Raw genomic sequence first — 12895 nt, forward strand, 5'->3', positions numbered from 1 at the left:
TAGTGGGCTGGGCCTCTGCCTACAACACCAGCATCCAATATGGGTGCCAGTTCAGGTGCCAGATGCTCTATTTCCCATCCAGCTCCCTGCTGATGGCCTGGGAAAGCAATGGAAGATGGCCCAGGTGCTTAGACTCCTGTACCCATGCAGGAGACCTGGAGGAAATTCCTGCCTCCTGGCTTTGGATCGGCTTGGCTCCAGCTGTTGCAGCCATTTGGGGAGTGAACCAGTAGATGGAGGGCCATTCTCTCTCTCTCCCTCACTCTATAACTGCTTCTCAAATAAATAAATGTTTAAAGATTTATTTTTGCCCCAATGAACTTGAATATTTTTTGAAAAACTATAATTTCAGATTATAATTTAAAACTATAATTTTAAGACTGAAACTATGAAATGGGGCAACACTATTCCAGTTGGTCTTAAGTAGAACATATAAAAATGTGTTATTAAACACTCTTTCTTTGCTTTTACTACCATCTTGTTCTAGAAGGAAAGATCAGTCTGAAGGAAGTAACAAAGGTTACATAAACAGCAGGCTCAAAGTGAAGTTCACAAACATGAAAAATTATTTAATAACAGCACTCTTGAAATCATACATGGGTAAAAAACACAAGAGTCCTATAATAAAGTCTGTTTTTGGGTAAGACACCTAGCACAGAAAGGCTCACCTGAACAGCAGCCGAGGCTCCTCTGTGTGTGATTTTACTTTTGGTGTGGTTTGGGTTGGTTGAGGCAGTGTAGAATGAAGTGAAAGAAAAACAGTTTTTAACTACATACACAGTAGATCAAAATCTATGAAAGAACTAATCCATACTTTTAGGTTATCTTTCAGAATCAGTCCTCTGTTCTGATTTTTCCATTAACTAGTGGGGACTCAAGTTTACCCCTTTATCATTAAAATACATATTCATAAAACTTTTACAGTTGTGCTGTTCTAGTTACAAATAGCTTCTACTTTTCTAGGACATAATTTCACTTTGTTTAAGCAAGAATTCATTAAAGAAGCTATAAATAACCTTTAAATATTTAGCCATGAATAGAGGGTGGACTGGCACTGATGGCTTATTTTAGGACTAACGCAGAATGCTTTTTAAAAAGGCTACATTTCAGCATGCATCAAGCTAATGATTAACACTTGCAGTGTAATTTTCAATGTTAGCATAAATTTCTCTTTATTTTAAGGGGTTTTGCTAAAAGCAAATATGTTATTTCAGTTATTTACTATTAGGAAGTAGCCTTAAAGAATGTAACTTGTTGGGAAAGCTAAAACATGAATTTTTATTTTAAATCTTTTTTTTAAGCATCTGGACAACCTTTCCTTCTCAAAAGATAATCCCAATGAACAATGCACTCTCTGGTAAAGAACTGCCTATGGAATGGCAAGAATCCAAGGACCTATGATGTGGTACACAGAGCATATATGTTAATCGACACATTTCTATACTAAGTTCTAAATCACAAAGTTCACAAGATTTAGAGACCGGGTTTCATAAAACTTTTACTTGAAAAACATTTTTAACAAAATAACATTCTTCCAATCAGAGACTTCCCCATAGGGCACATGTGGCTTTCTGCCTTAAAGATTACAGTATGACACTCAAAGAAAAGATTTTAAAACAGCCACCTAGCTCACAACTTACAAGAGAAATAGATTTGTTTAAAGTGCTCTTAAAATATGAAAGCAAGTAATAGAAGTTGTTGAATCTATTTGAAATTTTAAAACTTTCTTTAAAATGGTCCATATGGTATGCACAACATTGCAGCTGGTACAAAACTGCCTGTATTTAGTTGGAAACACAAAAACAATGCATATGAACAATATTCTTTGAAAAATAATTCAAAATGCTGCCACTGCATCATAAGGCAATCTTAGACAAGAGTGTTGACAGTATTCAGAGAATTAGCAAAAACAAGCTGAATATTACAGGACTCAAACATTTACTTTGATATTTTTAATACCACTGATAAGGATCAGAGAACTTGCTGCCAACTTAATTCAGAATGCCTTATTTCAAATATTTGACATATTTTGCTATATATACTCTAAAATGCACAAGGGTTTAGGATGTAGACTCCCATTATCCTAGGCAAGGCCTAGTTTTTCTGTTGCAATCTGGCAGCTTTGAACCTTGAAACCCTCTTCACAGTTTCTTCTGGTACATGTGACAGAACTTCTTTTCGTTCTGGAATGGTGGGCAGGACAGGATGAGCAATGGCTTGGTGTGGTGTTAAGGAGGATGAAAAAAATTCTTTCTCTATTACAGTTCCAGAAAAAGCCTAGAAGACAAAATTCACATTATGGTAACAAAAAGTAAATAGACACCCACAAAATCTTTATCCACCATTCACCAATCAGATATTTCTCTTCATTAAAAAGCAAAGTCACAATATTTTTAGATAGATAACAGCATAACATCAAAATACTAATTTTCCAGAAACCATTAAACTATTTCTTAATTGGGACCGGCGCCATGGCTCACTTGGTTAATCCTCCACCTGCAGCTCCGGCATCCCATATGGGCGCCAGGTTCTGGTCCCGGTTGCTCCTCTTCCAGTCCAGCTCTCAGCTGTGGCCCGGGAAGGCAATGAAGGATGGCCCAAGTGCTTGGGCGCCTGCGCCCGCATGGAAGACCAGGAGGAAGCACCTGGCTCCTGGCTTCGGATCGGCACGGTGCTGGCTGTGGTGGCCATTTGGGGGGTGAACTAACAGAAGGAAGACTTTTCTCTCTGTATCTCTCTCTCACTATCTAAACTATCTGTCAAATAATTAAAAAAAAATTTTCTTAATTACAAAAGTAATTTTCATAGTACATATGCAAGACAACAAAATGTAAAATATGTATTTTATCTGTGGAAAAACCAAATGTGGATAAAGAGAAGGTCTTCAAACTTTCATACATTCATGTCCAGCTCATGTTGTGAACAATAACGCATCATAATAAAAAGCGTGGGTGTAAAACTCGCGTATCTATATAAAAGATGATTAATGAGCTACCCTGTGGCGGCCATGCTGCCAGTGGCTTAGTCTCACCAGTACTGACACTTCTTTGGTATGTGAGATATATGCAATTATTTGAATATTTTATTGTATCTTGTCTCAGTTTTATTTAAGACACTGGTGGAAACTGAAAATCAAACTGAATAACCATGGATTTTTAGAATTAATTCAATGATGGAAATCAGAAGTTCCACAAAAAAACTTTAATTTCAAGTGGTCAGTTATACAAGAATGTCCAAGATAAATTAAATAATGGAATAAAATAATGTAAACAAATCACTGGAAATATCTTTTATATCTTCTTATACAAAGATATTTTTAGAAAACAAAGGAGTTACAATTTGTTTTAAGATTTCTTGTATTTGGAACCTCTTCTTTTATATCTAAGAACAGAAGTACCAACTAAAATCTGATATGTAAATTTTCATGTTTATTTTTGCTCCCTTTACATTTTAGGTGTTCTGAATTATTTAAGACAATGTACCACTTGAATGGTTTAAAAAATCACCCTCCTCTACCTCTCACCAACACTGAAACACAAAGAATATCATCTCTCTCCCATAGTATCTTTGGAGTGCAGCCCTCCCAAAGCTTACTCTTCTACAACAAACAGAAAATATTTTATCATGATGAGCATAGACCCTTATATTAGGAGTATTTTTGAGAGAGAAAATTTTTTGGCATTTAAAAGATACTAGAAATCAAGATATTATTCACACTAGTTGCCAAGATCATGAACTATTTATTTTGATGTTAAAAAATTTACAGCGGCTGGCGCCGTGGCTCAACAGGCTAATCCTCCGCCTTGCGGCGCCGGCACACCGGGTTCTAGTCCCGGTCGGGGCACCGATCCTGTCCCGGTTGCCCCTCTTCCAGGCCAGCTCTCTGCTGTGGCCAGGGAGTGCAGTGGAGGATAGCCCAAGTGTTTGGGCTCTGCACCCCATGGGAGACCAGGAGAAGCACCTGGCTCCTGCCATCGGAACAGCGCGGTGCGCTGGCCGCAGCGCGCTACCGCGGCGGCCATTGGAGGGTGAACCAACGGCAAAAGGAAGACCTTTCTCTCTATCTCTCTCTCTCTCACACTGTCCACTCTGCCTGTCAAAAATAAAAAAAATAAAAAAAATAAAAAATTTACAGCATCTACTATGTAACAGCCAATACAAAATGCAAAGCTAATAAGGTTGAAATGAGAATAAGTTCCACACTCTACCTATACTATTTGTTAAGTCCTTACAAAAGCCCAATTTTCAATTACTCATCAGCAAAAATCTGTATCTATTGCCTATTTACTAACAGTATAGAAAACTATTAAACAAGCATGGCTAGCATAGTGACACAGGATAGTAAGACACCACTTGTGACACCTGCATCCCACATTGGACCACCAGTTTGACGCTCCACTACACTTTCCATCCGACTCCCTGTTAATGTGCCTGGGAAAGCAGTGGATGAGGGGTTGGGCCCCTGCCACCCATTTGAGAGACATGGATGGGGTTCCTGGCTCATGGTTTTTGGCCTGGCCCAGCCCTCGCTATTTGGGCATTTGGGGAATAAACCAGTGAATAGAAAGATCCCTCTCTGTCACTCTTTCAAATAAATAAATCTTTTCAATAAGTTCAGATACTTTTCAGATCATTTTAGGAGCAACATTGGGCAGACGGGAGGAAAAGACTCTAATCATAGGTCTGGTCCCTACATGCTAATGATCTCTTTGCCCAGTTACCATTTAGTGCATTTACTACCATTTGAAATTTTTATGTTTATTTATATACATATATATACATCTTTATTTGTTTGAGAGGCAGAAAGAGACACAGATAGAACTCGTATTACTGATTCACTTCCCAAATGCCCAGGATAGCTGGGCTGGGTCAAGGCTGAAGCAGGGAGGAACTCAATCCAGGTCTCCTCTGAGGGTAGCAGTAACCCAGTGACTTAGCCATCATCACCATCTCCCAGATCTGCATGAGCAGGAAACTGGAGTCAGGAGCTGGAGGCAAGTACTGAACCCAGGCACTCCAACATGAGATGGTGACATCGCAACCAGCAATGTAACCACGAGGCCTGCCCTCTAAATACACTAATTTTTATATGTATTTGATTGTATACACAGCATCTATATTGCTTGATGCATGTATAAGTTCCCCAGTCTTCTTAAATACTTTTTTAAAACTGAAAACACACACAAAAAAATACCATGCCTGGGAATATAGGAAACAATACTGTCCTATTTCATGAACAAGAATGATTTTGGGATCTCTCAACCATCTTCATAACCACCACAAAACTGTGCAATATGCTGGGTAAAAATGTACAAATATGCACTAATTTTTCTAAGGAGAGATCTGTACTTTTCATTATCAGAAAAAAATGAATCCATAAACCCCCAAGAGTTGCATTTCATTGTCATAGGCCAAAACACAGAAGGATGTTAGGTAAGTCTCTGCCATTTTATTTTTTAACTCAGCAAAAGCTTTTAAAAGAGAGCAGAATATACTACTTAAACTATCAGAAAATAACTATAATAAGGTATACTGACAATTTACTTAAAGCACTAAATGGGATTAGAACAAAAAAATGTCATATACATGACAATTAAGATATTTTAAAAATTCCCTTTTCACAGAAATATAATTTTGAGAGGTAATATTTTTATCAAAAAAATTTCCAAACTATTTTAATATTATAGTATCTGTATTGTATATGCTGGTAATCATGAATTTTTTAATAAATTATTATCCTAAAAGTACAGATTAAAATTAGATCATGACTTTTCATATCAAATAGCGAAAGTTGATCCAAAATATTATATGAGATAAACAGTTAAACATACACACCTCAAGTGTTCCTGATAAGGGCAAAAGTTTCTTTTGATGATTTTCCTGTGGTTCCTCTTCCAAAATGCTCTCACTAGCATCACTCCAAGTGGCTTCGTCACAGCTAAGACTTCTCAAAACCCCTCGCCTGTCATCAAATTCAGCAGCACTGCTTTCGCTGGTATCACTACACACACTGTTCTCTCGGCTCCGAGACTTCAGGATTGACTTACGAGGGACATATTCTCCATTCACAATATCAACAAAGACTCTATAATATACAAAAAACACATCCATTTTAGGTAGTTCATAAAACAGTGTAACGTTATAAGGATTTCTTTACACCTTTCTAGAAATTAATCTAAAATTATTAAAACTTTCTATCTAAAATTTTCACATTCACAGTAATGTTGCAGCCTGAAGAGGTGTATTTTATCTTATTTTAAAAGATTTTTGGCCTAATAAAATACAGTATATTACATGTAAGCATGTTGTAGATGATAATGTCTCAATTTGCCAAAATTCTATATAGCATTAGACCCACTTTTAAGACATTTAGCAATTTTCACTATTTTATAAGCATGGGTCTTAGAAACATTAGATAATTTTCAAATGATAGAGGCCGGCACTATTGCGCAGCGGGTTAATGCCCTGGCCTGAAGCACCGGCATGCCATATGGGCACCGCTTTGAAGCCCGGCTGCTCCACTTCCAATCCAGCTCTCTGCTGTGGCCTGGGAAAGCAGCAGAAGATGCCCAAGTCCTTGGGCCCATGCACCCACATGGGAGACCCGGAAGAAGCTCCTGGCTCCTGGCTCCAGATTGGCACAGCTCCAGCCATTGCAGCCAATTGGGGAGTGAACCATCTGACGTAAGACCTCTCTCTCTCTCTCTCTCTCTCTCTCTCTCTGTCTCTCCTCTCTCTGTGTAACACTGACTTTCAAATAAATAAATAAATCTTAAAAAAAAAAATTCAAGTGATAGTTTTCTCAACAAACAGCCCAACAAAAAACTGAACCAGTATAATTAATTTCTACTCTGAAAAAGTAAACCACATACCAAGCACATCAGAGCTGTGATAGGGAAGTACCATCTTAGCCCACAAGAAGCACAAACTTTCATTTCTGAAGATACAAGACTGTGTGACTCAACCAACTGGGAATGCTTCAAAAGGCATGGCAAAGTGGGAAAAGAGGACAAAACCATGCCCCATTCCAACTGCTCTGGAATCCGAAGCTTTGGTGGCTTGGCTTCTCAAACACTAGGCTAAAAACTTCAGAATATCTCCCCTGTATGTTAGAACCTTTTCCTGTAAAACATTCATTTTCAAAAACGCAAGGCATTTGCAGACTGCCCTATACTCTGTGAATCTCACTCACCTGTAAATGTCAGCAGGAGTCCTGATGGTGGGCAGTTCTTGGGTGGAATGACCACTGCCAGAGCTGTTCTTTCGCTTACGTTTGGCTTCTTCTTTCTTTTCACTAAATTTTAAAGTGGTATTTTTTCCAGTATTTATTCGGACCTAAAAATTTGATAGCAAAAAATTAATTGCCTTTTTGAGAAATCAAGCCCAAAACTAAAACAAACTCTTTTAAAAATAGTAAGAAGGGGCCGGGACTGTGGCACAGTGGGTTAACGCCCTGGCCTGAAGCACTGGCAACCAATATGGGTGCCGGTTTGAAGTCCAGCTGATCCTCTTCCGATCCAGCTTTCTGCTGTGGCCTGGGATAGCAATAGAAGATGATCCAAGTCCTTGGGCCCATGCACCCACTTGGGAGACCCGGAAAAAGCTCCTGGCTCCTGGTTACGGACTGGCACATCTCTGGCTATTGCAGCCATTTGGGGAGTGACCTAGCGGATGGAAGACCTCTCTGTCTCTACCTCTCTCTGTTAACTCTTTCAAATAAATAAAATAAATATTAAAAAAAAAAAAACCATAAGAGATGTAGCTGAAATTTTCTGACACTGAAATGATGTACATTGTCAGGTAAGGTTAAAATGTCCTTACCTTATCATGTCCCTATGATATTCAATTATATCTTCTTAAATGATCAAGTCTAGTCTTCAATGTTTTTATTATTGTATAGAAAGCAAAATACATTTAAACTAAATGCTAGATTAAGTATAAACTTCACATCACTCAATTACTTTGATAAAAGTTTTTGGTTTAAATCATTTAAGACTGTAACATGCATAGTATAACTATGGTATATTTAAAGTCTATATAATAATCCACACAGCAGACTCATAGAATGACACTTTATAAGGCACTCTGACCTCAGAATCAGCCCTTAAGGCATTCTGGCCTGATGGAAAGGCCCATGACAGCATTTTTGGCTCGGAAAGCCAAGACACTGTAGCAAAAAATGTTCTACATGAAGGACCTTGGTAAGTGAGACCCAGTGAAAAGAAGTGGTCAACAAAGAAGGAGGTACTTTTGCCTTGTCTAAATTCTGACAGTGTGTAGATTCAAAAGGCTTCCACAGCCTAGGCAGCTCATGTCAAGAGCCTCAAGTGATCAATGACATCATACATATGGTGTTAATTGTTAAATTAACAACAAGAGTTACTGTGCACTAACTTCCCATGCAGGACCTCTGTCCACAAAGAGTTGTATTATAATTATGTCTAAATGTTTGCAAAACAGACGTATCATTCCTGGGTGCTTCTTTAAAGTTAATTAAGCTTCTAAAAAACAAAAGTAGTGAAATTAACTTCAAGATGCAATGACTTTGAACAACCCTTGTCTCAACTGTTGAGGAACAATTTTTTTTCATACAAATTGTTGAACTCCTTACTTAGTATAGAGTTGGTCTTCAGTGTATAAAGTTAATCAAAAATGGATCTTAGTGGAGAATGAGACTAGGAATGGGAGAGGGAGGAAGAGGAGGAGTGCGAGAGTGGGTGAGAGTGCAAGTATGGTGGGAAGAATCACTATATTCCTAAAGTTGTACTTATGAAATGCATGAAGTTTGTATTCCTTAAATAAAAGGTTTCTTTGGGGGGGAAATAAATTATATATATAATATAAATATAATAAATGCTTATATTTATATATAATATATATACTTTAAAGCATATATAATTTAAAATAAATTAAATCATAAAAGCTTGACTACTCAGAATTTCTTAAAACTTCTTCTATTAGAAATCGGAAGAGTGAAGTTTAAAATTCAGCTCTGTTCAGAGTTAACAGGTCATTCTTCTATCCCTACCCAGCGTTAAGCCACACTTTCCATGTCAGTGACTGCCCCTCCCTGTAACATTCCTGCAAATATTATTTATTCTTCCTGTTTTATCTAAAGGAAAATAAGAAAAAAAATCAAAGCTTGTAAAAAGAAAAACAAATCTTTTTTCAGTCAACTTTTCCAAAAAATTCCAAGGATCCCTTTATTTTGATGAATCAAGTATTTTAAAGCATATTATTATTTCATTTCAAATTAAACAAAGATAACTTAAGGAACTGAAGAATTAACAAATATGTTTTAAACATGTTTCATTAAATATTAATCACAAACACTTAAGACAGGTAGCCAGATAATCAAAGACCCTTAACTCTGATGCAGGCTGTCAATACTCTGTGCACAAAAGGAACCCGGACTGAAATAAAGGGGTCCCTGTTCTGTTACAAACCAGCTCTACAGAAAGACGAATTTGAAGGAAGGATCTCTACAGCTCCTTAGTATATGGCAGTATAAGTAGCTAGTGAGGGGATGGAGGTAGGTAAACTTTCAGTAGCCTGTCTTTCCTTTAACCACAGCTGACCCACTTAGATCTATTTTAAATACTGGGATGCTACAATAAATACGAAAGAAACAAACGATTTTTATACTAAAGGAAAGCTTGCAAACCCTGTATCACAAGATCTCTAGTCATCCGACCCTAAACAGCCATAATGCTAAAGTCATGATTACTCACAGATGTTTATATTTGTCAGAAAAGAAACTAATTTTACTTCTTCCTAAATTTTTCCTTTTTGCTCATGATGTTCCTGTTCATTTTATGCCCACACAGAAAACAACAACCTGGTATAATTAAAAATTTAACTAAAGCAGTCACTACCACAGCCTAATCACACCAAAATACCACAGTATAATTAACTCCAAGATTCTTAAGAAAATTCTCTGGATGAAGGACAGGTGGAGTTACCATAATTGCCACTCAATGATGATTTCATTCCAGATCCCAACAACTCTAATTTGTGGCTTCAGAGAACAATGGACCAATACCAGCAAACTACATTTTTCCCCCTTTTTCTTTTCTTCTTCTTCTTCTTTTTTTTTTTTTTTTTTTTTTGACAGGCAGAATTAGAGAGAGAGACACAGAGAGAAAGGTCTTCCTTTTTCTGTTGGTTCACCCCTCAAGTGGCTGCTACAGCTGGCCGGCGCAGCCGAAGCCAGGAGCCAGGTGCTTCCTCCTGGTCTCCCATGGGGTGCAGGGCCCAAGGACTTGGGCCATCCTCCACTGCCTTCCCGGGCCACAGCAGAGAGCTGGCCTGGAAGAGGAGCACCCGGGACAGAATCCGGTGCCCTGACCAGGACTAGAACCCGTGGTGCCAGTGCCGTAGGTGGAGGACTAGCCTAGTGAGCCAGGGCGCCAGCCCTCCCCCATTTTCTTTTAAGATACATTGGTCAGAACAGGCCAAAAGAGATTTTCACATTAGATACAATCAGCAATATTAATCACTATTAATACTGTTCTTTCAAAACCATCAGAGACGTTTAATGTTCAAATTATATGCAAAATTAGTAAATTTAAAAGTATACAGACCCTCTTAGGTTCCACAGTATGAGAAAAATATATTGTTGGTATGGAATTATCTCCAACTCCTAAAGTATCATGGTCATTTTCATTGTCACCATCATCTCCATTTTCCTCTTCCTCATCATCATCTTCATTGTTCTGGTAAGAAACTGAACCATTCAGTGAACAGTTCAACTGACTATTCACTTGACCATTAAACAGTTGTGCATTTGTACTATCTGTATGGCAACTGCTGGGATCAAGAGAGTCTGTTACTCGACACATCACATTCATATCTGTCTTTGGGTCTTCTTTTTCCTCTTCAGAAGACGTTGTATCTTCTCCGTCTGCAATCACAGGATCAGGCTTACTAGTTTGAAAAAGAGAAAATTAACAAGATCAGGCAAATGTACAAGAATTATACATATTCTAATTTTCAAGACATTTAATGAGCAGAAGCTAAAATCTTAAATAAGATATGCTTTAAACTAGAATTTTAGGTTAAAAAAGGTGTTCTAAAGTAAATTAATAAAAACATCAGTTCCCATGTCACTTCTGCATATTGTAGTTTTTCAAATCTAAGAATATAGAAGAAGAAATTTTTTTATCTCTGCAAGAAGGCTACTGGACAGATATAATATACAATATCAATAGTACAATAACTTTGTAAGAAATTCAGATAATATATATTTCCATATAAAATTAATTCAGAGAACATATATTTCTGTACATTTCTATAAAAATTAATTTCTATACAGTAAAACATTCTTATCTATTTCTATATTCAGCATATTTTATAAGCATGTACTGTTAGAATTTTTAAAAATAATTGATTTGTACATATGCACATGAAAATAGTTGCATTTATACACATGGATGCACATGTATCATGCTTCACTCTATAAACGATTTAAAGACCTTATAAAAATAACAAAACCAAAAGTGCGACAGAACTGAAATTATATCATGCAAAAACAGGGAATCACAATCAAGAAAATCACAAGATCCAAAACTAGGTTTAAAAAATTAAATAAATAAAATAGCATGTCTTAATTAAAAAAAAAAACAACAACAAGAATTCATAGGTAAAATGGCAGAAAAAAACCTTCTGTGGTTCATGTCCTATTTTTCACAGAAACTAATTACTGCATATGGTACATCATTTAAGCAAAATAATATAGGAACTTCTGCAGTAGCAGCCTTCATTTAGCACTCTGACAATTATAGTGAGTACTAATATGTATTTCAAATAAAGGTTTGGTAAAGTTTCTCATACTTTTAACTACCTGACCAAATTATATATTGCCTGTTCAGTAAACAGAAAAGCTTGCTAAAGGAAAGCAAGGATAAACATTTCACAATATCAAACTTAAATTCAAAGCAAGTTTTCTTTTTAATAAGTCATTCAAAGACTGAGCATTATCCTGAGTGTAGTAGAAAAGTATTTCAATTAAAATTTAATGCATTTTGCATTAATAATTATTAAAAGTCAACTATCTGGCATAATTACTTCCTTATATAAAATATGGCTGAAATCTCAGAATGAAAAAAATGTACATTCATTTTAAGTATATAAGCACATGTACAGGCATGGGAATGTGCACATGTAATCCTCAAAAAAAAAAAAAAAACACTCCAGGGAATTAATATTTATCTTGAGGTGAAAGGATTATTGATAATTTAATATATTATGCTTTTTTGTATTTCCTTCAATGAGCACATATTATTTTATTAATGAGGAAAAAGATTAATGAGGAAATATGTACAGAAACAAATTCTTTTAGAAAGATAATTTGTCATTAGGTACCTATCAAGTTCACCCAGCAATTCTTCTTGTCTCTCTAGTTCTTCAAGTCGAGCCCACAGTTCCTTATCAGCCAGCAAGTCCTTGGATTTTACATCATTTGCAAAATCCGCTTCAAAAATACCTGAAGTTTTTGGTTTGGAATGGGGCTTATGAGCAATTCGATGCTTCCCTATTCAAAAAAAGACGTCAAGCTGTTAATAGTCAATATTAAAAAGGCACACACTCAGACCTAAGGAGACTTTCTTTAGGGCCAAGGAAGATGCTGAGAAGAGGGGGCATGATTTTCAGTTCAAACAGAACTCCAATGGCGCATGCCTTTGACAGCACTGATACTCAACATGTGCTCCACAGGCGAGCTGTTCTATACCATGGGGAATTTCAAAGTGCAGAGTCGCAGGGCCTCCCCAGTACTGTCCAATCAGTACTGTAAATCAGTACTTGAAATCTGTATTTCAACAGCAGCCCAAGGAAATGTGCGTGCATAATAAAAACTGTAAATAGCGGCCCTACAGTGGCAAATATATGTAAGCTG

The 12895-nt window shown here is 36.8% G+C and overlaps 1 protein-coding gene across 1 annotated transcript in view; it reads right to left on the bottom strand.

The window, feature by feature from the left end:
* Window positions 1-603: 603 nt before the first annotated feature.
* Window positions 604-12895, bottom strand: part of URI1 (URI1 prefoldin like chaperone) — an 87451-nt gene continuing 75159 nt past the window's right edge. Inside the window, exons 7-11 of the mRNA XM_062177088.1 lie at window positions 12364-12532; window positions 10584-10926; window positions 7193-7335; window positions 5836-6085; window positions 604-2277 (exon numbers count right to left, since the gene is read on the bottom strand). Coding sequence (XP_062033072.1) covers window positions 2095-2277; window positions 5836-6085; window positions 7193-7335; window positions 10584-10926; window positions 12364-12532 — 1088 coding nt within the window. The 3' untranslated portion in view covers window positions 604-2094. The remainder of the gene's footprint in view (window positions 2278-5835; window positions 6086-7192; window positions 7336-10583; window positions 10927-12363; window positions 12533-12895) is intronic.

This window comes from Lepus europaeus, chromosome 19, assembly GCF_033115175.1.
Source record: "Lepus europaeus isolate LE1 chromosome 19, mLepTim1.pri, whole genome shotgun sequence".
NCBI lineage: Eukaryota > Metazoa > Chordata > Mammalia > Lagomorpha > Leporidae > Lepus > Lepus europaeus.